The sequence below is a fragment of the Varroa jacobsoni genome, unplaced genomic scaffold (assembly GCF_002532875.2).
Source record: "Varroa jacobsoni isolate VJ856 unplaced genomic scaffold, vjacob_1.0 scaffold_1304, whole genome shotgun sequence".
In the NCBI taxonomy this organism is placed as follows: Eukaryota; Metazoa; Arthropoda; class Arachnida; order Mesostigmata; family Varroidae; genus Varroa; species Varroa jacobsoni.
In genome coordinates this window covers 57942-82726 of record NW_019214206.1, presented here as the reverse complement: position 1 = coordinate 82726, position 24785 = coordinate 57942, and the positions used below count along the sequence as shown (strand labels likewise).

The 24785-nt window shown below is 40.1% G+C and overlaps 5 protein-coding genes and 1 long non-coding RNA gene across 12 annotated transcripts; 2 read left to right on the top strand and 4 right to left on the bottom strand.

The window, feature by feature from the left end:
* Positions 1 to 1421: 1421 nt before the first annotated feature.
* LOC111268635 (uncharacterized protein F54F2.9) lies at positions 1422 to 3783 on the bottom strand. The gene has a single exon (XM_022847742.2). It carries the CDS (start codon positions 3527 to 3529, stop codon positions 2171 to 2173), a length of 1359 nt encoding a protein of 452 aa, XP_022703477.1. The 5' UTR covers positions 3530 to 3783; the 3' UTR covers positions 1422 to 2170.
* A 1109-nt stretch (positions 3784 to 4892) lies between these two features.
* Positions 4893 to 6247, bottom strand: mRpL41 (mitochondrial ribosomal protein L41). Its single transcript, XM_022847743.2, has 2 exons — positions 5719 to 6247; positions 4893 to 5167 (listed from the first exon to the last, which is right to left on the bottom strand). The coding sequence occupies exons 1-2, from the start codon at positions 6010 to 6012 to the stop codon at positions 5006 to 5008; spliced, it is 456 nt and encodes a 151-aa protein (XP_022703478.1). The 5' UTR covers positions 6013 to 6247; the 3' UTR covers positions 4893 to 5005.
* Positions 6248 to 6457: 210 nt separating this feature from the next.
* Positions 6458 to 9513, top strand: LOC111268634 (uncharacterized). Of its 2 annotated transcripts, none has more exons than XM_022847741.2 (3): positions 6458 to 6834; positions 7375 to 7580; positions 7995 to 9513. In XM_022847741.2, the coding sequence occupies exons 1-3, from the start codon at positions 6751 to 6753 to the stop codon at positions 9064 to 9066; spliced, it is 1362 nt and encodes a 453-aa protein (XP_022703476.1). In that variant the 5' UTR covers positions 6458 to 6750; the 3' UTR covers positions 9067 to 9513. The 2 variants fall into 2 exon arrangements, with proteins under 2 accessions (XP_022703476.1, XP_022703475.1); XM_022847740.2 differs by having other exon boundaries at positions 6462 to 6852.
* A 455-nt stretch (positions 9514 to 9968) lies between these two features.
* LOC111268633 (ATP-dependent DNA helicase DDX31) lies at positions 9969 to 13448 on the bottom strand. Its single transcript, XM_022847739.2, has 2 exons — positions 13317 to 13448; positions 9969 to 12414 (listed from the first exon to the last, which is right to left on the bottom strand). Exon 2 carries the CDS (start codon positions 12403 to 12405, stop codon positions 10204 to 10206), a length of 2202 nt encoding a protein of 733 aa, XP_022703474.1. The 5' UTR covers positions 12406 to 12414; positions 13317 to 13448; the 3' UTR covers positions 9969 to 10203.
* Positions 13449 to 15472: 2024 nt separating this feature from the next.
* Positions 15473 to 22093, bottom strand: Ssb-c31a (single stranded-binding protein c31A). Of its 3 annotated transcripts, XM_022847746.2 has the most exons (4): positions 21842 to 22093; positions 21392 to 21688; positions 16375 to 16551; positions 15473 to 16214 (listed from the first exon to the last, which is right to left on the bottom strand). In XM_022847746.2, the coding sequence occupies exons 3-4, from the start codon at positions 16520 to 16522 to the stop codon at positions 16063 to 16065; spliced, it is 300 nt and encodes a 99-aa protein (XP_022703481.1). In that variant the 5' UTR covers positions 16523 to 16551; positions 21392 to 21688; positions 21842 to 22093; the 3' UTR covers positions 15473 to 16062. The 3 variants fall into 3 exon arrangements, with proteins under 3 accessions (XP_022703481.1, XP_022703480.1, XP_022703482.1); XM_022847745.2 differs by lacking the exons at positions 21392 to 21688; positions 21842 to 22093 and adding an exon at positions 18515 to 18768; XM_022847747.2 differs by lacking the exons at positions 21392 to 21688; positions 21842 to 22093 and adding an exon at positions 18397 to 18499.
* A 225-nt stretch (positions 22094 to 22318) lies between these two features.
* LOC111268640 (uncharacterized) lies at positions 22319 to 24403 on the top strand. 4 transcript variants are annotated; one of them, XR_002685323.2, is made up of 3 exons: positions 22319 to 22569; positions 23266 to 23571; positions 24092 to 24403. It is a non-coding gene; the product is annotated as an uncharacterized LOC111268640 (long non-coding RNA). The 4 variants fall into 4 exon arrangements; XR_015314309.1 differs by having other exon boundaries at positions 23266 to 23579; XR_002685322.2 differs by having other exon boundaries at positions 23266 to 23610.
* The last annotated feature ends 382 nt before the right edge of the window (positions 24404 to 24785 follow it).

Here is a 24785-nt window from a genome sequence, read left to right as displayed (position 1 = left end):
CAATACACACTATGTATGAAATTATGCCTCTTGGATTACCTCTATGGGCCGTACTTTCTTGTCTTAGAGAAACTGATTAATTATTATACCCTAAAATCCAAGTTTTTCAAATAGCCATCTCATTATCAAATAACGTTTCATGCGTTGAACGTATGAAAAAAGGTTATAAAATGCTGTTTAGTAATGATATTCCATATTTTTTCTTATTTTTTATCGAAATTGTTGATCTTGACCAGCGTCGGAAGAGGAATAATGAAGACCTTTTCTGCACATATCGCGCTTCAAGTGGCCTTGAGTAAAAAACTTGTAATTTAATTGCAACTGATTCTTCTTATTTAGAATTAATTAACTTCAGTAACTACTGTGCGTATTTTGCACGTTGCTAACGCCTATAGGATCGTAGTTTTTTCTACAAAATATATGGGATGGCTAGTAGTACGTTACTAGACAGAGGCTCTACTTGAACAGTTGCTAAATGACTTAACGCTTGTCAATATTAATAGTATCGATTCTAACATAGGTTTCATGAATATATTTTGGATATCGCATTGGCGCTAACCGCTGCAGACTACACAATACCTAGAAAAATATGCCGTAGCTTCGACGGACAGCTCGACCATTGCATCTGCGGAAAACTCCTGAGAAAAATGCACGCGGAATATTTCAAGCACCGAGACCTCCGCTCCTGAAAAGACGTTTTTCATAATGACTTACCGCCAAATCAATCTGGTGACATAATTAAAAATTGAAACTTGATCTATAAACATAGAACAATGAATGGCCATCTGCGCTGTGCTGTAAGATATGAAATTATCGCAGCACTAGCTTAATTTAATAATCGAGATTCCGAGAACACCATCTCCATGCAGTTCCGTATGGGTACGATGCTTGCGTGGTCTGACATTTCCGCTTATATATGTGCGTGTTTATAGCGCTATTTATGATTAGTAAGCGACGCTCCACAATAGGAATCAATGTGCCAGCGGATAATATTAGGATCATACTTATTGCGTAAGTAAAGATAAATTATACATTAAGCAACGTCTGCATTGTAGGTATAGCAATTGCATCGCCATCAATATCATTTGCTCTTAGCAGCAGAATCACCGAAGTCCAATTAGACTCTTCTTGTCTATGGTACACTCATGGCATAGTTAGACAAGCGCAATATTAAACCGTGTTCGTTGTCTAGCTAATTTAGTTACAGGGCCATGGGCGGTTCAAGACTGTTTCTAACAAAGAGTTCATTCAAACGCGGTCTGCCAAAGCAACATGGCATGCTCAGTACGAGACGGAATCGTTACCTCAGTCATATTTCTCGTTGCATCAAAGTCTAATTCAGTTCTGTCTCGTTGCTGCTATAGCTATAATATGAAACACCCTTAGATATTAACCAACTATGGAATGAAAACACCCAACACTTATCTTTCCTGTTCCTTTCCATTTGCACATTTGCATTGTTTTTATTCACATGTAAAAATAGATTTGAACGATGACGTATATATATATATATAATAGGTACATTGATAGGAGCTTTAGGCTGGTTAAGCGCACCCCAAACTCTTTTCGTCTTCCATCCATTTTCCAAGTGCTTCCGTTCTGTAGCATTGGATGGCTTACAATACTTCTTGTCATCGTGAATAATATACCACCTCATATATGCGTTCACTGTTAAAGACAAGAAATTGGTTATGAACCATCGAGAGCCCATTATCCTTACTCATCTGGACAATAGTAATGTAACATAGGCATGGCCCCAATTATTTCAGGCCTAAACGTTCGCAAGTTTTTGTAGCAGTCGTTGTTGTTGCCGTCACAATTATATTTGCTATTTCCTCTTTATAACTGTCCTATTTAATCATAGGTTACTTAATCACGATTATCGCGCACAATCAGCACTAATGCATTCAATACATTAACGAGCTATAATAAAGGTTTGATTAAATTATTCTATATTCAGATCGTTCAGTTCACCGTTCAGATTTACCCTGACTCGTCCGCCGCGACGTCGGGTCGTGTGGTCTTGATTTTTTTTCTCCTATATTAGCGGTCATCCTCACTCTAAATAAAAATTGAATTTATTTAATATTAGTAAATCTCTACGGAGCACGGGACGAAGCGATACATACGAAGTCGTTGCTCCTTTCTGTCGAGTTTTTTCGCGCAAACTTCAACTAGTTTCTCCAGAGACTTTTTCTTTCCTTTTTTCTATCAACCACCGTACCCGTTCTATACACGCCTTCTTCGATTTGCCATCGACCCGACTTGCGATTAGATCCCATCTGCCCTCAGTCCATTTAGGGAATGCTACCATGGCTAATTCGAGCTGTTTCTGCTGGCTCGCTGTCCACGCCGTCGGATCGGAGTCTGTTTCTTCAGTAGAACCGGCGCTAGTCTCATCATAATCACCGTCATTATCAGATTTGTTTTCTTCATCGTCGAGCTCCTTTGTTGAAATCCCACTTTCGACAAACAGCGATTTACTGCTGTTCTGCTGATCGGGTATGACGTTCGTCTTGACCGTGCGCATCGACTTGACCTTATCAAGGATGTCTTGCGGGGAGCGGGTTAGCGCTTCGGCGATTTTCTCCCAGCGGTCAACTGACCCGATGGGGTATTTTTTGAGCAAACGAATTAACGTCGTTACCTCGTTATCACCCCAGGGCCCCTGCTTGATTCGCTTTGTCTCTAGTTGTTTGTCGTCTCCAGTCGACACGTTGGCCACAACCGGGGCAGTTCCATTTACCACTTCTGCAGCCTTTACTGGTTGTCTTTGGCGGGGTGTCCTTTTGGGTTTCATTGATTCATCATCTTTTTCACTTCCCTCTTCAACAGGTTTTTTCTTGGCCGCTAATTCCTTTACGCAGCCTGGTAGTGCGACGAAAGCACAAAACAGCTGATACGGTAGTCGAATAAACCAGATATCCTTGAAACTCGGCGCAGAGATGCGCGACATGAGTTCTTGCCGAATTTGTTGAATTTCCTCCTCAGCTGCTTTATTCTTTTTTGCATTCGTTGAACGTTGTTTTTTGCGTTTGATCGCCTCATTGACATTAGACTGAATAGTGAATTTTGCCTCCCAATACGACGCCCACATCCACAAAGTCTGTGCGACTGTGATAAGAATTGACATCATGACACTCATTTCTAGCGGGCCCATTTTGCGCGCTTTCCGGTAGTACCGATAGTACATACTGCGCGCCCAGTCAGGGATACCGTACTGTAGAATTTCATGGTACTTTGCACGTTTTCGCTCGTCCTTTAGCACTTCCATAACAGCGGCTATCTTTCGGAATATCTCGGGCGCTTCCGGATCTGCATTTCGATCCGGATGGTACTGAAGCGACAGCTTCCTATAAGCTTTCCGTATGTCCGCAGTAGTCGCATTCTCGGAGATTTCTAGAAACTCGTAGAAATTCTGTTTGACGTCTTCGACAACGTCGAATAGATCCAGATCCTCGACAGTTAGGTCGGCTTTAATTACAGTGATTTCACAGAAGATTAACGTAACTAGAAACATGAGCTTCATACTGATTAATAGATGAATTCTCTAAGGAATGAAATTAAGATGAAGTTATTTATCGCTATAGATAAACGCTGAGTTCAATTCTTTGGCCTGGTTCACAGCTACGCCATCTGGATGGCTACAACCTAATCGACGTCCTCCTAGATATACTACACGTCAAATCTGATGCTTGATGCCGAAAATTTTTAGCCTTACGACACGAAACCGAATATCACTGTTCGAACGATGCTGAAATGTAGCACCATTCGAAAGGCGTAGTTGGACACAGACGGAAGCGGTTGGACACGCGGCCGGAGACCAATTCGCACTATTGGTTTTGCCGCGCTTCTCGTCTCCTCGCATTGACTTTAGAAAGATTAGCTTACAATAACTACCTGTACTACTAAACAGTAAGCATGCTTCCTATATAACATACATTAAATGTGATAATCATATTTTTGGAAATTTGTTCAATTAAGTAATTCTAAGAGCATTTGTGGTGAAACACTAATTGACAAACTCACATTAGGTATAAACCCATGCCCGTAGTTACATGGGTTGGGCGGTATGTTGCCGGGACTTGAACTAATGGCCCTTGGACTCTTTTACCATATATAACAATATGGGAACTTCTGTCGCTTTATTAATTACATTAGCGACGGCCGAAGCCTTAGCAGGAGATTAACCTAAATATAAGACCAAGACAAAAAAACTTCAGAGGCCAAAACATATTGTGTTAAAAAATTTGTACCTGTTTACGCTAATTATTGTGTAAATTTTCAGGCAGTCAGATAAAAATTTCCGATAAGAACAGGAACGCCGCTGATATCATTGCTGTGAAGAATAAACATATGATTTGGATGCAAAATTCTTTATATAAAGGATATATATTGGCTGTCAAAAATAGAACTAGTTCCTTTACTTGGTCCATTCGAATTGAACAAAATACCTGGATTCGATAGTTAGTTAGTGCTAAAAAAAAAAGGGCAATGCATTTATTTCTTTCAGAAGCGTTTACTAATGAGGATCGTATAACCTTATTACAAGGACGTTCATTATTCTTAAAAGCTGTGTCATACTGTTGAAACGAAAACAACCTTTCTTCTTTAATTACCGTCGAAATGTCGCAACTTACCATGTACATGTAGAAATTTTATGGCCCTATCAATAGAATAAAAAGTTCAACAATATGGACGGGTTTCGTTCCGTTTTGTGATAGCGGTTTCAGGTTGAGAAAACCATATTATCATATTCTAGTTATATAAGTGTAACCTTACTTTTTAATGATGAGTTTTGACAATCTTATCTTATTAACATGATCGAATGACATTTTAGATAGCCCGTATGAACTACAGTTACACTGTATCATCAATAAACACACAGTATATTCAATTATTTTAAATACTTTGCTTAACATTTTTTTTATTAATAATCGTCAAAAAATACATTGCAACTTGTCTATAAATCAACATTTTTCTGTTTAATAAATAAATTCGCACGTCAACCAAAAAGGTCTGACCCGGTTTTTTTGGCCTTCGCCCAAGCTTCTTCACGGGTTTGCTTTTCCTCTTCGGACGGCTCCAGGGAATTGCCATCAGCATCTAATTTCCCATTGAGATAATCAATCTCGATTTTTTCTGTATAGATAGCCTCAAACAGGTCCTGCAATTAGAAAACAAATCTATATCTTCTGAATGATGATTTAGTAAAAAAAAAAAATGTACGGGTTTCACAAGAACAGACTAACGATCACGAAAAGCTGGAACGTTGATTGACGGACGAATTTAGAGATGTCAAACATTTTTTGTCGAGTCCAAGCTTCAAATTACAATGGATTTACGAAAGCTAGACTTGGCAGAATTAATTAGTTCCATCAGCACCTTTTTTCCTAATAGATCAAAAATCCCGAAAAGTCTGCTCGACTAAACTATTTGCGTATTTATTTTTTTCATAGAATCCCTAATTAGGCTCTAACGAAACAGCATGTTTTATAGTAGCTTAGTGTATTAGTAGCTAAAAAATAAAGCACAATTTATAATGAGTAGCTTCCAATTACGCAATTCTGTTGTGCGGTATATAGGAATGCATTCGTCCATTATGAATTTTTCGGAAATGTTCGTGCTAACAACTTAAGAACCAAATAATCAGTACAAATCTAAAAAGAATGAACGAAATAAATAACAAAATGGTACTATTAGAAAGCAACACAGTACCTCGGCGGTAAACGCACTTTGCACGACATCGGGAACGTTGTACGATACGTAGGGCTTAAGTTTGAAACCGTCAAGGTTCGGAACGATAATCTCAGGGATTAACTCCGGTTCGATCTGTTTTGTCCCGTAAAGAAAGGGCATTCGCTGACCGTATGATTCATCTTCAAGATCTGGGTTCTCTCGATCATGGATCAAACCGCGTTTCGAGTTTGGTATCCAGAATTTGCGAAAATTCTTTCTGCCAAGACGAGCCGTCGACGTGCATATCCCCCGAACAACTGTGAGTCCGGTCATTTTTGTATGACCTGTTTTTCGGTCTTCTTTTCCACCTAAAAACACTGCATACAATTTGTATCCAATGCGAGAATGGTGACGCTGTACAATCAGCAAGACTGAAAAGGCGTTCCACCACCCAGCCCTAGTGTTTATCTGTTAATGATCGGAACACTCGCGCAGAAAGCACCGTTGTCTTTGTTAAGTGTTCTTAATAGAACGAAGGGTTCGTAGTATTGTCTGACAACACGCATGCGTTCAGTCACAAATTCCGATGAGTCCAAATACGGCCGTTGGCGGACCGATTTGGACAGACAATTTAAAGGAAAACGGATTATTATTGACAAATTCGCCGATTTCTGTCGTGATTTATTTACCGATGGTCAGCGGAGAACAAATCTATCAACCTACTGGTTTTTCTCAGCGTTCAGATTGATGCTAGCATGATTAGTCGCGACCTGTCAAATGCATGAAATACCGCAGCTGTAAATGATAGAGGGGGAAAGAGGACTCAACAAGTCGGTCGTGTATAACCAAAATAAATCGAACAAAATGCCGTTGTTACAACTACAATTGCCCAGAGTAAATTAATTTATGTAATTACGTTTCGGATGCGAAGAAGTTAACCGTATTCGTGGCTGAGTGTTTGTTTGTTAATTTTTCAAAATAATAGTACTCTGTATTTAACAATAGGCCTTATATACCCATTTATAAAAAGTTATGAATTGCTAATTCAATAATAGGAATAATAATAATGTAATGCCTCGCGTGAAACACTCGACCGAGTTTTGCTGTACTCATCCCCGCTGTGAAGTTGAGGGCAAAGCGCGCAGATTTGCCAAGGCAAGTCTTCTTCGACAGGCAAGTAACTTTGAGAATTAAACCATACTTATGTCAGTGATGGTTATTTCTGTGGTGCTTAGCTTGGTTACATTTTTTTGCTTGCCGTAACTGAATTGTGCGCAAGTGGTAAATTACATATACATACATCAACTATGATAGACAGAGTAAGTTTAGGGACGCAAAATATGTGATAATAAGAGTTAGTACCACTGATGGAGTATAAACAGTATAACTTGTTCGAGCTAATTTAAATCATTGTGGGCAAGTTCTTCTGCGCCAATCGATGTTACGGCTTAGTGGGACATGTTGACTATACACTAAGCAACTAATCGGTTTTCGATACAGTATGAAATGCTATATTGCTGCCATATAAATGAAATAAATAATAGAAATTAATGAAACGAATTCATCAGTTTTAATGACCATAATGCAGAAAGTCAATTGAGAGTCAAGATGGAAAAGCTAATCCGCAATGTAATTATTGAAAACACCATGGTAACATTTTACTTCGTTTTTCATGTACTCCTTGCATATGTTTAGCATCAGTTGAAGGTTCACGCCGAAAAGACGCTTAAGTGTCAGCACTGCTCAAAGGCGTTCTCTGTTGCTTACCTGCTTCGGCAACATGAGATCGAATGTAATACATCCGTGACATGTAAGGCTTGCGGGGCCATATTCGCCTATCAAAGTTCACTAAAGAGGCACTACAAAACAGCAGATCATGGACCCACGTCCGGTTTGTCATCGTAAGTATACTTCGTCACCATAAAAATCCGCTCTAGGCACACTACGCTCGCTATTTAGGAGCATGACCTCAGAGACTGTGTGATATGCAAAATTTATGGTCTAGAACATCGACTTTTGAAATACGCGCATCGAAGCTAGTTGTAATGCAAATCTTAACAGTCTACTAGAAATTGTAAATTATTGAAAATTGTTGTTATGTTTACATTATTACTGTTCTTATGAAAAATTAGAGATATATCCGATGTCGAACCTCATTCACAAGAAGCGGATCTGCTAACGAAATTTTGCCACGAGGCGATGTCGTATATGATTGAGTAAGGTTCGACCCTACAAAACGATCATATGGAGATGGTGTGCACTTTGCAAGCAGTGATTTACATATATTTGCTTTGTTTTACTGTCACTGTTTTCAGGGGGCAGCCAGTATCGAAATCGTTGTCATCAAAAAAGAACTTCCAAAAACCCACCATCGTCACTATTCTGCCCCTTCACATTGTGCCAGTCTATATCCCTACACCTGGTTCGACTGACGCATCTAACATGGTCAACACTTACCGCAAAGAAAGGCTTATCCTACCGAAAAGGGTTACCAAGAAGGCCGCATCAGTTCAGGTTGCTCGACGCATTCAACCCAAGCTAACAGTATCCACCCAAGTGTCCTCTTTGGACTACGACCACTATCGTATGGGGCACAAAGAGTCACAAGCTTGTGTCGATGCTACAAAGACGCTAATATCTGTGTCGACATCAACCGTAGCCGAAAAACAGATCTTCGCCCCTTCGATTTCCACCCAAACCAATTCAAGCACTATGTGCAATGTTGCTGTTGGAATTGACGAAGTGCTCGATGATCTCCAGAAGCTATTCGAAAAATCGTCAACTAACAGCCAGATTACCTCAGAAATTTCTTCGGAACAACACAACTTTGCACAGCAACAACTCCAGGGTGACCAAAATCAGCATAATTCAGCGCCTCAGAGTGACTACAGCCATCCCTCAGATATCTTACGGGACGTTTCATGTTCTCTTACTGCTACGACAAACTTCCACCACGCAGAAACCCAGACTTATCAGCCACGCTTTGCTCATACGCACATACAAACTTCGTATTATGACAACGAGGCGTTTGATGGAAGCTTTCTTTCCAATAGCGCTTCGATTGTCCCAAATGCCGCCGCACACCAACAGCGGGCAAGGGAACCTGCTGTTGTTCATGTAGGTGTTGGAGGACCGCCGTTCGACGAGAGGATTTTCGGCCACATGGAAGTTCAGACGACGTCGTTTGAGCCACAGGTGCAGAATTTCGGCATGCAGACCGCTCTCAATTTTGCCGGAACTGTCCTCAACGGACAGGGCAATATTGCTGAAACTCAGACATTATGCGTTTCGGCACTCGATGGCTTTTCGCAAACCGGAAGTATGGAACTATCATCCGTGGAAACGCAGACTATTGAACAATTCTTTAATAGTTTAGAGAATCCCTAGGAGAGGTCGGTCGAGAAAACCACTTCGAATAACCATACCTGTATAATTTTAGAAAAAGTAGTGACTAATGCAAGGGCATGCAAACACATCATATTGGTTTTTGGACAAAAATGAAAACAATGGTAAAATCACAACTAGTTTATAAGCAGGGTAGCAGGTTTTAACGAACACGCACGAGAAGGCAAAAAGTCAAGAAGACTGAAAGGTAAATGAAGAAGTGTTTCACTGATGTTGATACATCCTCGCTGTCGCGTAGTAAAATAGGTTGCTCGGTGAATAAACTTGCCAGCAAAGCTTGTTGATTTTGCTATGTCCATGGCTACGTTTTATTGTGTTCATTATCTACCTAGTAAATCAATATCCCTTAAGTAGGCTAAGGGACTTGCGTGATTTGATACACGAACATCTTGGCCTCTAAATAAATGTGAGCTTGAGTCCGTTTCTTTATCTTTTGCCTATTCTAAACACCACAACCTGATTGCAAAGCACACTAATTACATTTATAGCTTAACCAACAATCACGCTATGTGATCAGTTAAATTCAATGTTCAACAGAAACCTGTAACTTCTTTTCGTCGAGCCATTTAGTTAAGAAAAAAGGTTATGTTGCAATGGTTACTTTTCGCCTCATATGCTTGACACGGGGAGCCGTATTAGGCACTATTTGTAAATGTGTAACAGATTTTCGGTCTAGGTGTAGATATGGTTCTAGTATGTTAGATATCAGGGCAGTCTAGTGATGCTGCGTTGATAACGTGTTTGCCTACTAAATTTCGGGATACGTAAGATAGACTAGGTCTGATACCGCGCGTGGATACAATTTGTTTCGTGATTGAAGCGGTCATCTGTCTGAAGGGACACCTGAACGGTTAGACAAACGCAAAATTCAAAACACCTCGATATAAAGACAATGTGCGAACATATTTTATTTATCTTTGATTTCTGAATAGCTGGGTTTGCTTTGCCTTAAGGTCAGTTTCAAATTAATCTCCGCCCACTTATTAAAAAGTAATCGTGGCTAATAACATTAATTTATTGTACAAATATACAGAGGAGACAGCAGTTGCTAGCAACAATGTATTCAATGTATTACAGGCTTTGCTATATCACACGTTTCATTTGCAAATGGCTAATAAATTAAATTGATCTCTGTTTAATATTTTTTTTAATCTGAGCCTTTCTCTGCCGTTTGCTAGGCTCAAGCCCGCTGTCATATTCCGAAATCCTCTTGCGTTTTGTCGCTATCGATCGAGCGGCCTTGGCATTAGCGAATCTTGTCTTATTTTCATTGTGAATATGTCTAGGCGCCTTTGCACCAAGCGCTCTTGGTGGATCACTTAGACAGAACATTTTAGCAACATGACCAAGATGAAGTTCCTTAAACGGTGCAACTTCTCTCAGATTCAATGGATAACTTGCTGCTGATCGGATATACGTAGTAAAAGCGTTTCGAGCTAACTTGAGGAGTTCAGGCTCTCTTTTGACTTCTGCTTCAAACGTCAAATGTAACGCTGCGCAATAATCTTCGGCCGTCTTCAGTCCGAAAGATGGATTCTTCCGCGACAAATAGTCCCGAAGCGTTTTTACGTAATTGATAACACCGCGCATCGGCATCTGTCGGGGCCGTATGTGCTTTTTTGCAAGAAGATTCAAATACTTGGCCTGACAAGGCATCAACATTATAATAGCACAGCCTTTCATGCCGATTCGAGCTGTTCGGCCTACTCGGTGCACGTAGTCCTGTAGACTTAGTGGCAATGAAAACTGCACGATAAGATCGACCCTGGGCAAATCGAGACCACGACTGACCACATCGGTCGTGAACAACACACCTGATTCTCGGCCTCGGAACTGGTTGAATACTTCGATTCTGTCGGACTGGGACATCGTTCCGTGTAACCGGTAGAAATTCACCTTGTATCCAGCCTCTAGGAATGCCTCAGACATGACTCCAGAAAAGAGATTCAGATAGAAGTCAACTACACCTTGTGTTGGCAAAAAGACAATAATTTTATCTTTTTGTATTGCACCCCGAATAACCATGCTAGACAAGGCAACCAGGTAGAGTTTTGTCGGACAGATCATAAACGTCTGCTCTAAGCTTTCCGGTAGGACAAAGTTGTCAAGGGCATTTTGGCACTCACTCGACGCGTCTATGAGTAACGGGTTGCTAAGCGACAGGCCCGCCAGCTTTTCTACGCCTGGCGTCAACGTGGCCGAGAGTAAAACAGCATTCGATTGGTATCCTTCCCGTTCGCGTTTCCATGCCTGAATAATTTGCGAAATATTTTGCTCGAAACCCATCTCGAGCATGCGATCAGCTTCATCAATCACGAGCCAGTCGGCGGTCTTGAACCCGAACACACTTGTGTGGTGAAGATGATCGATAAGCCGACCCGGTGTACCGATCATGATCACCATGCCTTTTCGAAGTCTAGCTTTTTCTGACTTTTTCTTTTCACCACCCATCAAAACTCCCGGGACAATCCATTTGCACGCATTGGATATAGTCTCTAGACACTGGTACGTCTGCAATGCTAGCTCTCGAGTCGGGGTTATGATCACGACGCGGGTACCGGTTTCCCGCTTAATTTTCGGCTGCTCCAACATTAGTAAATGGAATATGGGTACTGCGTAAGCCAATGTTTTTCCCGATCCCGTCGGCGATTTAATCAAGAGATCCTTACGAGCAAGCAAGTGTGGTATGCTCTTCTGTTGGACAACAGTTGCTACGGTGATTTTCAGCCGGTCTCGTATGCAATTGACGAGATGCGGATGGATATTTAATTTGGAAAAGTCGTCATCAGAAAATAATCGCAGATCCACTCGTGGCTGTTCTTCGTCCCCGGAAGCAGGAGCGGGTAATTCGATCTCGACATCGAACGGATCTTTTCTTGTAGTCCGTTGTTTGTCCTTGAATTGAGAGTCAGGCTTAGACTTACCTCGCTCATAAAGAATCCCTTCGAGTTTTAGCTTTGTTTTTAATTGTGGCACGCTAGCTTCGCCAAGCGGTAAACCATCTGCAGCTGTTTTATTTGGCGGTAATGGTACGATCCCCTCATTGCGCAAAGGACTTTGCTGGTGGGCACTTTGCAATTTCCTTTCATTATCGTTTCCACCATTTGTATCATCTTGGTCACTTTCAATCATTACTGCTTTGGGAAATATACGATCCGTTTCCTGGGATGAATCCTCGGAGGAGTCATCGCATTCAATAGCGGTACTCTTGTCTTTGCCCTTTTTGGATAGTTCCTCTCCACGAAGAAGCGCATCAATGTCGATCGGCTCAGCCGTGTCATCTGAGCAGATATTCAGAAGCAACTCGCCTCCAGCGTCCATAATAGAGATCTGAAATAGAGCAATAGGTTATGACAGCCTTACTTACGCCTTCATATTAGATATGAAAATATGCACGATAGCGAAGTAAATATGCACATGGCGAGAAATAATTAACGGCAATGGTTAGCTAATGTAGTTCTATTGTAATTTAGTCATTGTCAAAGCTTTAATGTGAATTACACCCCGCGGTTGGTACTTTTTCATTTTGACAATACACTGCCCAGAATTACCTAGAGTAAGTAACTTTTTTAATCTTTTATTGTGCAGCTTAAGTTAACAAGAACATCTTCTCTTACAACGCAGAAGGGGAAAACAATTCTTGTTCGATGCAAGAAAACCCGATTGAGAACGCTACTTTTGAATTGTACTATAATACCACGCATGAAAGATTGGTACTTTCGCTGATTAATACAGAAAATCATCGTACACACTAATATAGATGTATTATATTTAATTTGAATGTACCCTAGTACTGCATGACCATTTTTTCCCATTTTTGCATACGTACACGGTAACCTTAGGAAAAATTAAAATGCTGGTCAACGTTTTAAGCACAGCATTCTTTGACTCGTGCCGAAACCGGCCGGAAATTAAGCAATTAATTTAAAATGGCCAATCAACTTAACGTTTATCTTCATAGTTAACATGCCAGTCAGTGATTTTTTTTGCCACATGTAATGTGCATGGATTTCACAAGCTTTAGCTCAAGGTCATCCTTTTTATCTTTTTTTTTTCAAAAATAATAACTGTATTAAAGTAATTTTGCCGAAGTTAATATTCGAACATAAACGACTATTTTGCCATAGATCATCAACTTTCACACCTCTTCTTTATTATTATACGACTGTTGACTATGTATCTTCAAAAATGTCAATTGAACTTCAGTGGATTACATGAGCCTCACATCTCACCTTTTTTTTTTGGTGTCTGAATACTTCGCACACTACGACACCCTCACAAAAACACAGGTGCTCTCACTCAGATGTTTTGTACACGCGGTTCTGAAATTGCACGTTGTTTTATTTGGATTATTGTTGTTGCACTAAATGCAAAAGCTAACCAAAATGTAACACCCGTGCGACATCTAGTCTCGTCGGGCCCTAGGAGAAAATATGGCGCGAAAGCCCCAAAGCCTTCATGGATTTGCCTAATTTATAGTCGTGCATCATTAAAAAGCTTTGGCACGGTTTTACAAAATGAAACTTATACATAACATTCATTCTCAATGCATAACATTCATGGAAAAAGATTGTTCACGCATCGTTTTGTTGCGAAATTTGCTAAAACACTTTTTAGCTCCGGTTCTGATCTCGGTAATATTCAAGCACCTTTCCACCATATGCAATTGTGTTTTTTCCAATTCTAGTAAACATTATTTTATCAATAACTCTAAGAAAATCTCAAATAGGTATAGTTTTCACTGTATCTTTATTACGCTGACACTTCTCTGATACTCCTTTCGCCTCCTTGCGAAACTTGCAAAGGAACTCCTCTAGGACTTCCTTTACAAGCTCCGCTGCTTAGGTTAAGTCATAGTTCGACACTTGCGTTGCGTAGATCATGATTGGTTTAACATGTATGCTATAAGTTTAAATTACAATTTCATATAGGAGAGTGTAAATAGGATCTAAAAATTCGGTGTCAATAAGAGAGTGGATGTCCTAGTGACGATGCAGCGGTAATGTGTTTGTCTAATAAACTGTAGATGTATAAGGTGATCGAGGTTCGGAAACGAGCCTAGACACTTTCCGTTTCGCGCCAAAGAGCCAGCTGCGCGAACTAATGATTTACGAAAGCTGTACGGGACGCAAAATTTAAAGCCTAACTAGGTTTAAAGAAATTTACTTTTTAATAAAAGTCCCAGCAACAGAGACGGTGATTAAATTCGTTATTCCCTCTTTTTTTCGGTTCACTCAGATTGCTCGTGAGCCCTTGAAACAATACTAGGACCAGCACGGAGGTCTATTGAAAATAAGTCAGCTATGGAGAAAATTCAAAACGTCTCAAGGCAAATGGTTTCTCAAAGGTGCTCGAAATTGATTTCACCAAAGAAACAGGCAGTAAGATCTTTCAGACCCTTAATAACTTTAGAAACAGAGTTAGTAATGAATGAAACTAATAAATATGATAAGAATTATTTTGTCACTACTTCGCTCATTTATTAGGACTGGACTTCGTAGCAGTTTTTGGGCTGCTATAAATATATAGCTAATTTTCATACATGTGTCTATTTGTGTGTTACATTTATTCGTTTTTGGTCTTATAATAAATATAGAAACACTTCACCAACATGCACATATGTGAATAAATGTATTACGAACTCGTGATGTAATTCTTCTTATATGTACACGTCAGCTTTAAATACTCTACACGTAATTACCACAAGCGTATTTTACTATTATATATATTGAACGTCTCAATGAACAGAGGAAAAGACTACACGACATATGTTAAAGAGCCAAGAAAACCGCGGAGGTCTTTGAACCGGTTATTTTATAAAAATACCTCGGTAGTATGAATAGTATATCGTAATGCTTAATGGAAACGTCATCTATTGAATTAAACGACTTCTAAAAACAGTTATACAATCAAATGATCACAAACTCTCACTTAGAGGTTAACAACTGTGTTTTTTGCTGAAAATTGAAGGTTTTGTAGTATTCATCTAATGTAGGCTAAACGCTAAGCCAACAATTACAGCGCATTTCAGTTAGAAATTTGCTCATGCCACTACCAACTAAGTACAATTCACATCGAAAAATGCTTGACCCGAGAAAAAGCAAACTGTAAATGTTTCCATTCCAACTGTAAATTCCAACTCGATGTAAAAGTATCGATGGTAAGAAACTAAATATCCAAAGGCTTTGTGTTTCAATATAATTAATTCTAACAAATTTTTACCCTAATGTTAACACCAACATCAGCTCTTGACTATCACACCCACAGTAGATGATTACGTTTATCGTGCTCGTCCAATGACGATCTTTCCACGCTTTATCAATACGTTAATTTTGTTAAACTATTGTACTAAAAAGCCTTTTCTCGAAGAATGATAACATCGCCTAAGTTCACTTAATAATATAATTGTTCTCTTTATTGCTTTATGTACATTTCAATGATGTGTACAAACACGATATTTTCGCCAAAATGCCTAAAAACTTTTCCGATCATTGCCGTACACGAAACAACAACGATCCTATCATTAATTAGAGTTCAAGTTAACAGGAATATTAATCAAAAATAAATATAAAACAATCAGAAGTTTTTGTATGGTTCTTTATCCTGAACAACGGTCCATGTTAATATTCTTGTTCTTTATTTTGCAGAAATACTATATGAATAATTAACCACCGGCTTTGTATCTGCGCTGGATGTCCGACTGCTACCACTGACGTTAAATTCAAGTACCTGCCGAAACCCCGTTAAATCTAGGAGTTATAGGTAGCTCTTTCTTTTGAACTGAAAGAGTGTAATATCGCAGGTCCAAGTAAGGCTCAAAGGCCGTCAACGTAAGGTCACAAGGGCGTTAACCCAATAACAATGATGGTAGTTCTCGTCATAGCAGGGTCATAGAGATGCAAAATAAGAATATTTAGGGACCGCTTGTCCGGAACGTTTCTCATCTTTGAAGAAACAAATTGTGCACCTTCAAGTTGTTTAGGACTTGGCCTTAATAGCTTTATCGATGTCAACCATGTGCTCCTTGAGTTTCTCCCATTGGTCGATGGACAGGGCGATGCCTTTTTTGCCCGGACGCGTTTCTCCATTGCTGTCTTCGTAGTATTCACGAATGTTTACGAACAGTTTGCCTGAACGGTTGAAGAGGTACGTGGATATGAAAAAGAGAAGATAGTATTATAACGTTAGGAGAACAGATCATTATATAATAGCCGGCATATCAAAAACTGAATTCCAATTTTGTTATTACAATTAGGGTATAGTAGACGAGCTCAGAATCATTGCCTTTACCTTTAAAATCACTGACGGAAACTTGTCGCATCTTGCTCAGTTCAAAGGTGTCTTCGGCGTCAGACTTCCTTTTTTTCGTTGGGACGGGGTTCCTATCTTCGGGACCCGAGTCCGAATCGGACAGATCCTTTTTGCTTGGTTTCGGCATTTCAGTACAATCTGTGCGATACTATTTATCTATACCAAAAACAGTGAATCTAGTCAGCTAGTATGTTCATCAACCGAAAGGCACTTTTGGGAAAATAAGCAAACGGTATAAATGTCGCGTTCATGCAAAACGCGCTTTGTGAAGATGAGTCGATGGCCTCCTATTGAATAAAATGGAATGCCCGATTGCGAGTTAATAATAATAATGACAGTAATATAAAGTCAGCTAACCGGTACTGAAATCCACTGGTTTAGACACAATGTTAATGTTGGAAGATCGCCACGCATAAATAAGTGTGCATACATAAGTCAAGTGTCTAATGACATTCGAATATCAGACAAGACAGAGTACTACAAAGACTTGCCAATTTGTTTATGAGATACAAGATAAAAAAGCAGCAGTGTAGCTGCACGACTGTTTTTTTTTTTCTTTTTTTTTTTTTTTTTTACTGAACCTCTTTAAATGGAGTAAAGCATCGCAACGAATTCAATACCCTAGTCGTTGACTGATAATCATTCACATTCAACAACAATATGAAATATAATACAAATGAAAATTGAATGCACCACTGTATACGTTCAGTTGTCGATCATGCAGGATTCTTGTTGAGCACGACTAACTATATTAACTAAATTGACGATATGAAAGAATAAATCAATATCATAAATCTTTTTTACACATCTCCCTATAAAGCAAAGCTTGTTACCATAGCCACATTTAGCCCTAGTTAAATTCACAGTGCCGGCATAACGTTGTTTAGCTTACGTAGGTAAGAGGACTATATCTGCCAAAAGCTATTAATGCAGAATCTTCTACTATTTATACTTTCAGATCATTTAATACACCCAGACAAGGATGAACCCTTTTGTTGCTATTCAGATAGAAGCCAAGCGAGTAGTGTCTGCGACTCTTATCTACAAATAAGCTCGGATACATTCGCAGCCTTTTCGAACTTGTCGACAGACAGCAAAAAGAAACGATTGATACAACTACTCAGTGGAATCGTACAATTGATTTCTACCTCATTCGGTGTTTTTTTTTTTGCCAATTGTCCAGTGAAAAACGCTTGAGCCAATGACCAGTTGGCCTGGTGGTTCTTTTTAGCAGTGCCACAAACTGGTGTCAATCACTTCAAATCGGATTGATAAATACTACGTGACATCCATTGGTCCGATTCGTCCATTTCAGTTATTTGATCGAGATGAGCAAGTATAGTGTCTGTACGTACATCAAACATGCGCGCCAAGGCCCGTCCACTTTGAGATCGGTCGGCTACCATCGCAGAATCCAACTCTTGGTTATTGATCTTCGCAGAAGGTCTTTTACGAGACTCATTTTCACGTTCCAAATTTCCGTGCTGGAACCTTTTGAGCCAACGGCTCAAAGTGTTTCTAGTAGTACATCCTTTACTGAGCACGAGGTTTACGCGGCAAGCTGTCTCCGCTGCCATAGCTATTCGTAGTCTACTTGAATTTTTTTATTTTCCAGGGCTCACCGCAAGTTGCTTGTTAAAAGCCCGAATGATTCCAATGAACGGTCTCAGATGATCACTATAGCTATACCCAAATTTAGTGAACACAAGCCATAATTGTTTCACTGTTGAAAGCTTTTCATATAAGCTTTTTGCTCACGTGAAAGATCCCCATCTTCCCGCTTTCGTATTGGAGTTTCCGCTTTTTTTTTACAGCTACCATACATCCTTGTTTCAATCTCGAGAAACTAGAAAATGTTCTAAATTTTTTTCCTTACCCAGGTACTGGTTAGCTATTACTGAATGCACTGCATCTCACCGATAATAATAACTATGATAAAATACGGAAAAACAAGATGCCACGATGAATCGCACGCGAATACAAAGCAAAAATACAAATCACCTGAACAACACATGGCGCGAGCTTGACCTCAACCTCGGGTCAGTGTCTCTTCACATTAACTTTGCTTGGGTCTATTTGATAATCAGTCCATGCTATATTAATCAGTATAGAGGTTTACCTGCTTTCAGATCGACTGTCTCCACAACACGGCAACGACTACCCTCTGTTCAGGCAATGGCAAAGTTAAGTCTGCGCGCCAAACAAACAATCACATAGTATGTGGACCCTGTAATTATGACCGAACGATTTGTCTCACACAAAGCGACTTGTACTAACTAACTGAGCAAATACAGATAAAGACGGACTCGTAGTGGCGCAAAAATGCCGGCCTCTGCCCTGTGCAGGCCCGAAGCAAACAACGGATGACTGCCACAGCAGACGACGCATCGTCGAGATTGCCCAGAATTCTATCTATTAACTGGCGCCAATGGCGGGCTGATCGAAAAGGCGGGAAATGAGATCGGAGATTTCCTAGTTTTAGAACGTTTACGATCATGCCAACGAAAGTAACGAGGCATTAAAATATTAGTAGTGTACTGTATAGTTACTATTATATATTATAGTCGATATTGAAGCTAGGATTTGATTCAGAGAATACGCTATGCTAAGCGATCTCGTCACGGATTTTTAGAAGCTATAGGTAATAATGATTCGTGGTTCAGATCCTGTTTTTAGTTAATTTGCGAAATGTCTTTGTTAAGCCATTGCATAACATCGTACACAGACGCCAACAAGATCTATTTTGCATTATTGCGACTTCAATACAATTTAGACAACTCCGAAGTCTAGGGTACGGATGTCAAGCACTACTTTAGGCAGTTAACTTCCAGCACAGAGTGTGTCTATGCATAGCTTTTAACTTGGACCATCACATATCCCTAAGTTTTGAAAGCTAATATATTATTACTTCGCTGTCACGTAGAGTTCGATATACTTTAGGCCATATAAAGTGAACGTCCGCGACCGCCGGGCAAACTCGTCAGTTGCTTCTAGGGGTTTTCCTATAACTGGTATTGTTCGTAACTATTGTCAAGAAATCTGAAAAGGAATTCAATTATACAAACACATTGATATTATAAATCGGTATTTCTCTTTACCTCGAGAAATTAAAAAATAATCAATAAATCAATTCAAGTCTGTCTGTCCGTTCTCCACATAGAAAAAAAACTAGGGTTTCTTTTCGTCTTCTATCTGTTACCTTTGTACATTCGTCCTTGGCCGAGAACTTCATTTCGCTCACTTACTTAACTTTCATAAACAGTTACACACTAATATCTACGATCGCTTCTGTTTGTATCGTATTATTTTCTAGACAACGCTCCCCGGCCTTAGACTGAGGTCACACCTTCACCTTGGAAACGTCGTTTGAATTCTCACCTCAGCCTTCATTTAACCCTTGCTTCCGTCTTTTATGACACTTCTTGCGTCGATAGAGATCCGCATTTTAGCTTGGCTACCGGCGTCCGGAGACGCGTTGGGTATCAAGGATATTTGTCTATATGTAAAGGTGTGTACATTTCCTCACTGTAGCGTCCTCCAACGACTACGATGAACTAGCATCGTGAAGGACGACTCCTTCGGTCTCTCTCCTTAAATCTCCCCTCAACCCGTTCTATTTATGGGGCGCAATCGACGGCTAGGGACGCACTGTCTGTCTGGGTTATACTGCGCTCGCAGTGTACCGGTCTCGTGGGCCTCCGCTTTGAACGACTTGAGAGCGGTAGCAACCTAATTCAGGTACAGACACCCAGAGCGTCCGCGGACAGGAACCGGATTGTCGGAGCAGAAGGGAGGATAATTTTTCTTCTTTCTTTTTTACCGGTCACAATCCACAGCAGGCCTGCCGCGAACCCTTCCTCATAAAGTATTTACGAAATATCATGATCTCGAAAAACGTCGTTACGATAATCTGTAAACGGGTGCTATGCTGTTCAATATCCAGGTAGTGGCTTTATGTCTGTATGTGTTTGGGGCCATGTTGTCTGCATATACATCTATATAGCCAGTGGCGCAGCGTGGCATGACGCCCAGGTCTAGAAGTGCCGCTAAGCATTTCCTCATTCGAAAGACGAACCAGTGGTGGATGGTCACGCAGCTCAAGTTCATACTAAACTTTCTTTTCTGTTCTGCGGATGGCCATCCAGGTAGCAGCAGAACAGCCGATCATGTCTGCGTCAGAAAACGAGGGCGAGAGAGCAAATACACTCTATTGGTTACAGATGATCAGGTAAATCACCCGGAGCTGTCTTTGAATAGTGCACCGGAGCCGACGGCCTTGGCCTTCAACCGGAGCAGAGATATTGGAGTCTGAGGTGCCTCTTTGCCAGTGGTGATGGCAGAAGTAGCAAAGTTCTTTAAACACATGAAGTTAAGGTCTGCAACACAACCTCGAACTTCAACCCTCAGGGACGGTGAATCTTACTGGGTCAGGCAACAAAAAAATACAAAGAGAAATAGTCCATATAGATTGGTGCTGTCCTTCGTAAGTTAAAGGAAGTGCAGCACCAAAGAAATCGTCTAAACTGTATGTTTTACAAATAAGACTTGCCTATTGGAAGCATACCAAGTGGACGCTTCCCCATCAGCTCTGTCAGACCAGTATGCGAACTGCCATAGACTGCGTATGCTGAAGCAGAACGCGCGGCTTTGTTTCTCCGGTAGCAGGCAGACTACTAAGTACTTCCACTACAACTACTGGGGGTCACCCGGCAGTGCTCCGGTAGATAGGCCAAGCAGGCCCTTCCTACAGCCGGGCGGCTCGCTCTGTCTGCGTATTGGCAATGATAGTTTTTTGCATAACGGAAGTGCACTGTATACCCCACTAAAACTGAAGGTTACAACTGATTAGCTACTACCATCGGTAGTGGTGGGCCATCATTCAGGACTTCTAGCTATACTGTACCAAGACGGGTGGCGAAGAATAGCGACACAGGCAGGGTGGTGTAGTACATACGATATGTATGAAAACGCCGAGTCCAAGAAGAGGCGAACGTACTTTCTATGGAGATCGATTTGTCGTGTGCCGCTTCCTTGTTCGTGGCCGTCTGTGAATGAGCGAATCATGCGACTGACTGATTGTTTTTCAGTCGCTGCCTCAAAAAGTAGCTAAGCGTGTAGGCAGACGCTTGTAACTGAGAACGATCTCTCACAGGGAGATGATTCGTGCGGCAGGGTGTTCCGGTAAAAGTTTTGAATATAGGTTCATGTATGCTTTTTGTTAATTACCGATCACCTTGCCGTTGTCGAGGTGCTTATGGTCGTCGCGAAGAAGGTTGAAAACGATGTGCTTTTCCTAAAGAGAAATTGTCAATAGGTATTGGCCAAATTAATCGTGATGTTACCAATTTCTTATATACCGTAGTTACTATTATGCACTTCACTGTATTGTAAACACTACCATATATATATATATATGAGCTCTTATGATATGGCACAAATAACTTACGTTAAGTTAACGAAGTAAATGGGATAAATTCACGACAGGAACGAGCGTGAAGCTAAACTCGTGGTAACGTCCAGTTGTACACTGTCGTCTGAAGAACGCCCACAGTGACTATATTACAATAATATCCATGAATACAAATAGACTTACGCATTCTGACTTGTGTTCCTATTGTAAACTTGTATTGCAAAGTCCAATACCGACCCCCAATATGTCGGTGGATCTCATTTTTATAACAAGCAAGCACTGTGCAACGATATCGCTTATAGAACGCTGCAAAGGCACTGCGTGTGACGAGCACCTGCATTGGATAAATTTGTTCGATGGTTTGCTATTAGTCCATTCCCTTTCGACTCGGTCTAGTCAATTTACATGAGACAAACTACTGGGGCAAATTATGATTTTCAACGTACGTTGAATTTCGACGCATTTGGCATGTTTGACGATCCACGTCATCTGCGACAGATCGGGTCACCACTTCAATTCATCTTGCACAGAGTAGCCAACCGATAGTCCAGCCGGCAGTATCCGCGCGTGTTGTTGTGCGTCTGCCGGTAGGTGAGCAGTTCGTTTAGAGCTCGTTTCCACGCACAGGATTGGCCGTTGCTACGTTTCTTTGACGTTTGTAGATGCGACATGGGTAAGCCGGCGTTACCCCAAAGGAAGATGTTGAAACCTTCTTTTGGTCACACTCTCAAAAATGGAGTTGAGCGTTTCTTTCACAAGACCAAGTTAGTGGTAACTGCTATTTTTTTCCGTTTGTTTCCTGAACGTGAAGTGTGTCTTTCAAATGCGTCGTTCATCTTATACGATCATGCGTTCCATACACATCTGCTAGTTCTCTTTAGAAATAATCTATGTTGATCACGTTTAATCGTCTGTGTCACTGAGAAACCCATTAATCACAAGAGAACTATACGCCTCTATTTGTCTATGGGGACAATTAAATCACTAGACTTTCATCAATTCTATCATGTCGGTATAGTCTTCTTCGCTCGTTTCGCCTTTCCGCCAACATAACGCCCATGTTGTCAATCCATCCAACTATCGTGTCCCATTGCTTTAGTAAATTTGTGTTGATATATTACGGTTCCACGCCATGAAATAAATACCAATATCTATTTTATGATGGCATTATGGTTCAAATTCGTCAAATACCCTCCATATAGCTTCATAGCATTGATGAAAATTAATCTTCATATAAGTAGAAATCACACCAGGGTCGCGCTGTGAAACGCAATAGGCGAAAATGGTACGATCATGACGTATTTGACGATTGTGTTAAGTGACGCATAGCCGATGGGGCAAAGTAGTCTTGGCGTGGTAGTTTCCACCCATTGAGTTAATCTAGCAAAAAATTGATAGATAACCAACATGTAGCTTTTTTACGTGGTTTTGCATATTTTCCTATCTATGTATGTTTACAGGGGCATATTTGCACTGAATGACTCAAAGCAACGAAGCAAAAGAAACAAGAACATGCCCAAAGGACCTTGTCGGACAAAGGCAGATAAAACGTTTAAAATTCGGGCACGATCATCGACGAGAAGTTGCTGGGATTACATGACTTCACCGACGGATTTTATAAAGGATATGCGTGTTTCGGATGACGCCTAATACACTGGGAATCGGACGTTCAGCTCTAAATCAAATAACGGGTTGGCGTATGCTTTCATTCGCACCTCCGAGTCCTCCCCATGGTACACCGAAACGACAATTTTGGAGTCCTGCCAGTATGAATGTATACCCTTTAAAAAGCAGAGTCAAGAAATGTAACTTCTCATGGAGTTTTGGCTTTAACATATTGACATGTTTTATTGCTTACAATTAATTTTTTTTACTGGTAGCATATAAGTAGTTGATGATTTAATTTTGGACGCGCCTTTACATTATATGAAATAATGGCGTATATGATCTATAATTTTAGTTATAAAAAAAAAAAAAAAAAAAAAATACGATATTATATATGCAGCAGAAGAATCACGCGAATAACTGAGACCGTCGAATGTCATGACATATAAAAGAAGTAGCTTTGGGAAATTAGTTATAAGCTATTGCAGCTTTAGAAATACTGGTCTGGAATAGCTTAGTCCCTATCAACTTTTAGACGAACCTTATGCTAGACTTTTGATCTTGTTGGCTTTCTGTATTATGTGATCGTTAAAAATTGTAGATTTAATCAAGATTTTGTTTTTTATTGAAAAAAAAAAAGAATTATCATATAGTAATAGTTTGTTATTACTGCCTTTTCAGGAATTAGTATCCCAGACGATTTCCGTGACGCAGTATATGCATACATACATATATTGATACCTCAAAATATGGAAATAGAGGCCAAGTGTTTCGAATTTGTTTTTTACATTCATTCATCCATCTATCTGATTTTAATGCATACTACGTTTGTATTGATTTGTTTGTACATTTCTGTATATAACTGACAACCCGTCCACGAAACTTTTATGAAAACAGAGAATATACGTCTTCATGGATAGTTGTCTCCGTTATCGCAATAAACAAAATGAAAAAGTTGTATGATTTATTGTTGTATCAATCCACTTAAATCGAGATTATTTTCGTGTTCATTTAGATATATATAGCTGGTAGGAAGTAAATACTGACTAGACAGGTACACTAGATCTAGTCTTTGTAGTGCATTACGTCTTAAACGTAGTTACAGTGATACAGTGTCGAAATGGGTTGCCAAATAGGGCGTTTATATAAAAAATAGTTTTGGGTTTTCGTTTATTGTACCAATCCCAAATGTATAAAAAAACGATATGCAGCCACTAATTCCAATGCGTATCACTACCATAACTGTGACCGTCATCTTACTGCTTAAACGTAAACAGAGAGAGCTTTTAGTCTCTTATGAAAGGCTCGTCTCTGATTCAATGAGCAAGATTAATTAGCCAGTCTTATACCGATTTTTTTATACCCAAAACTCTAT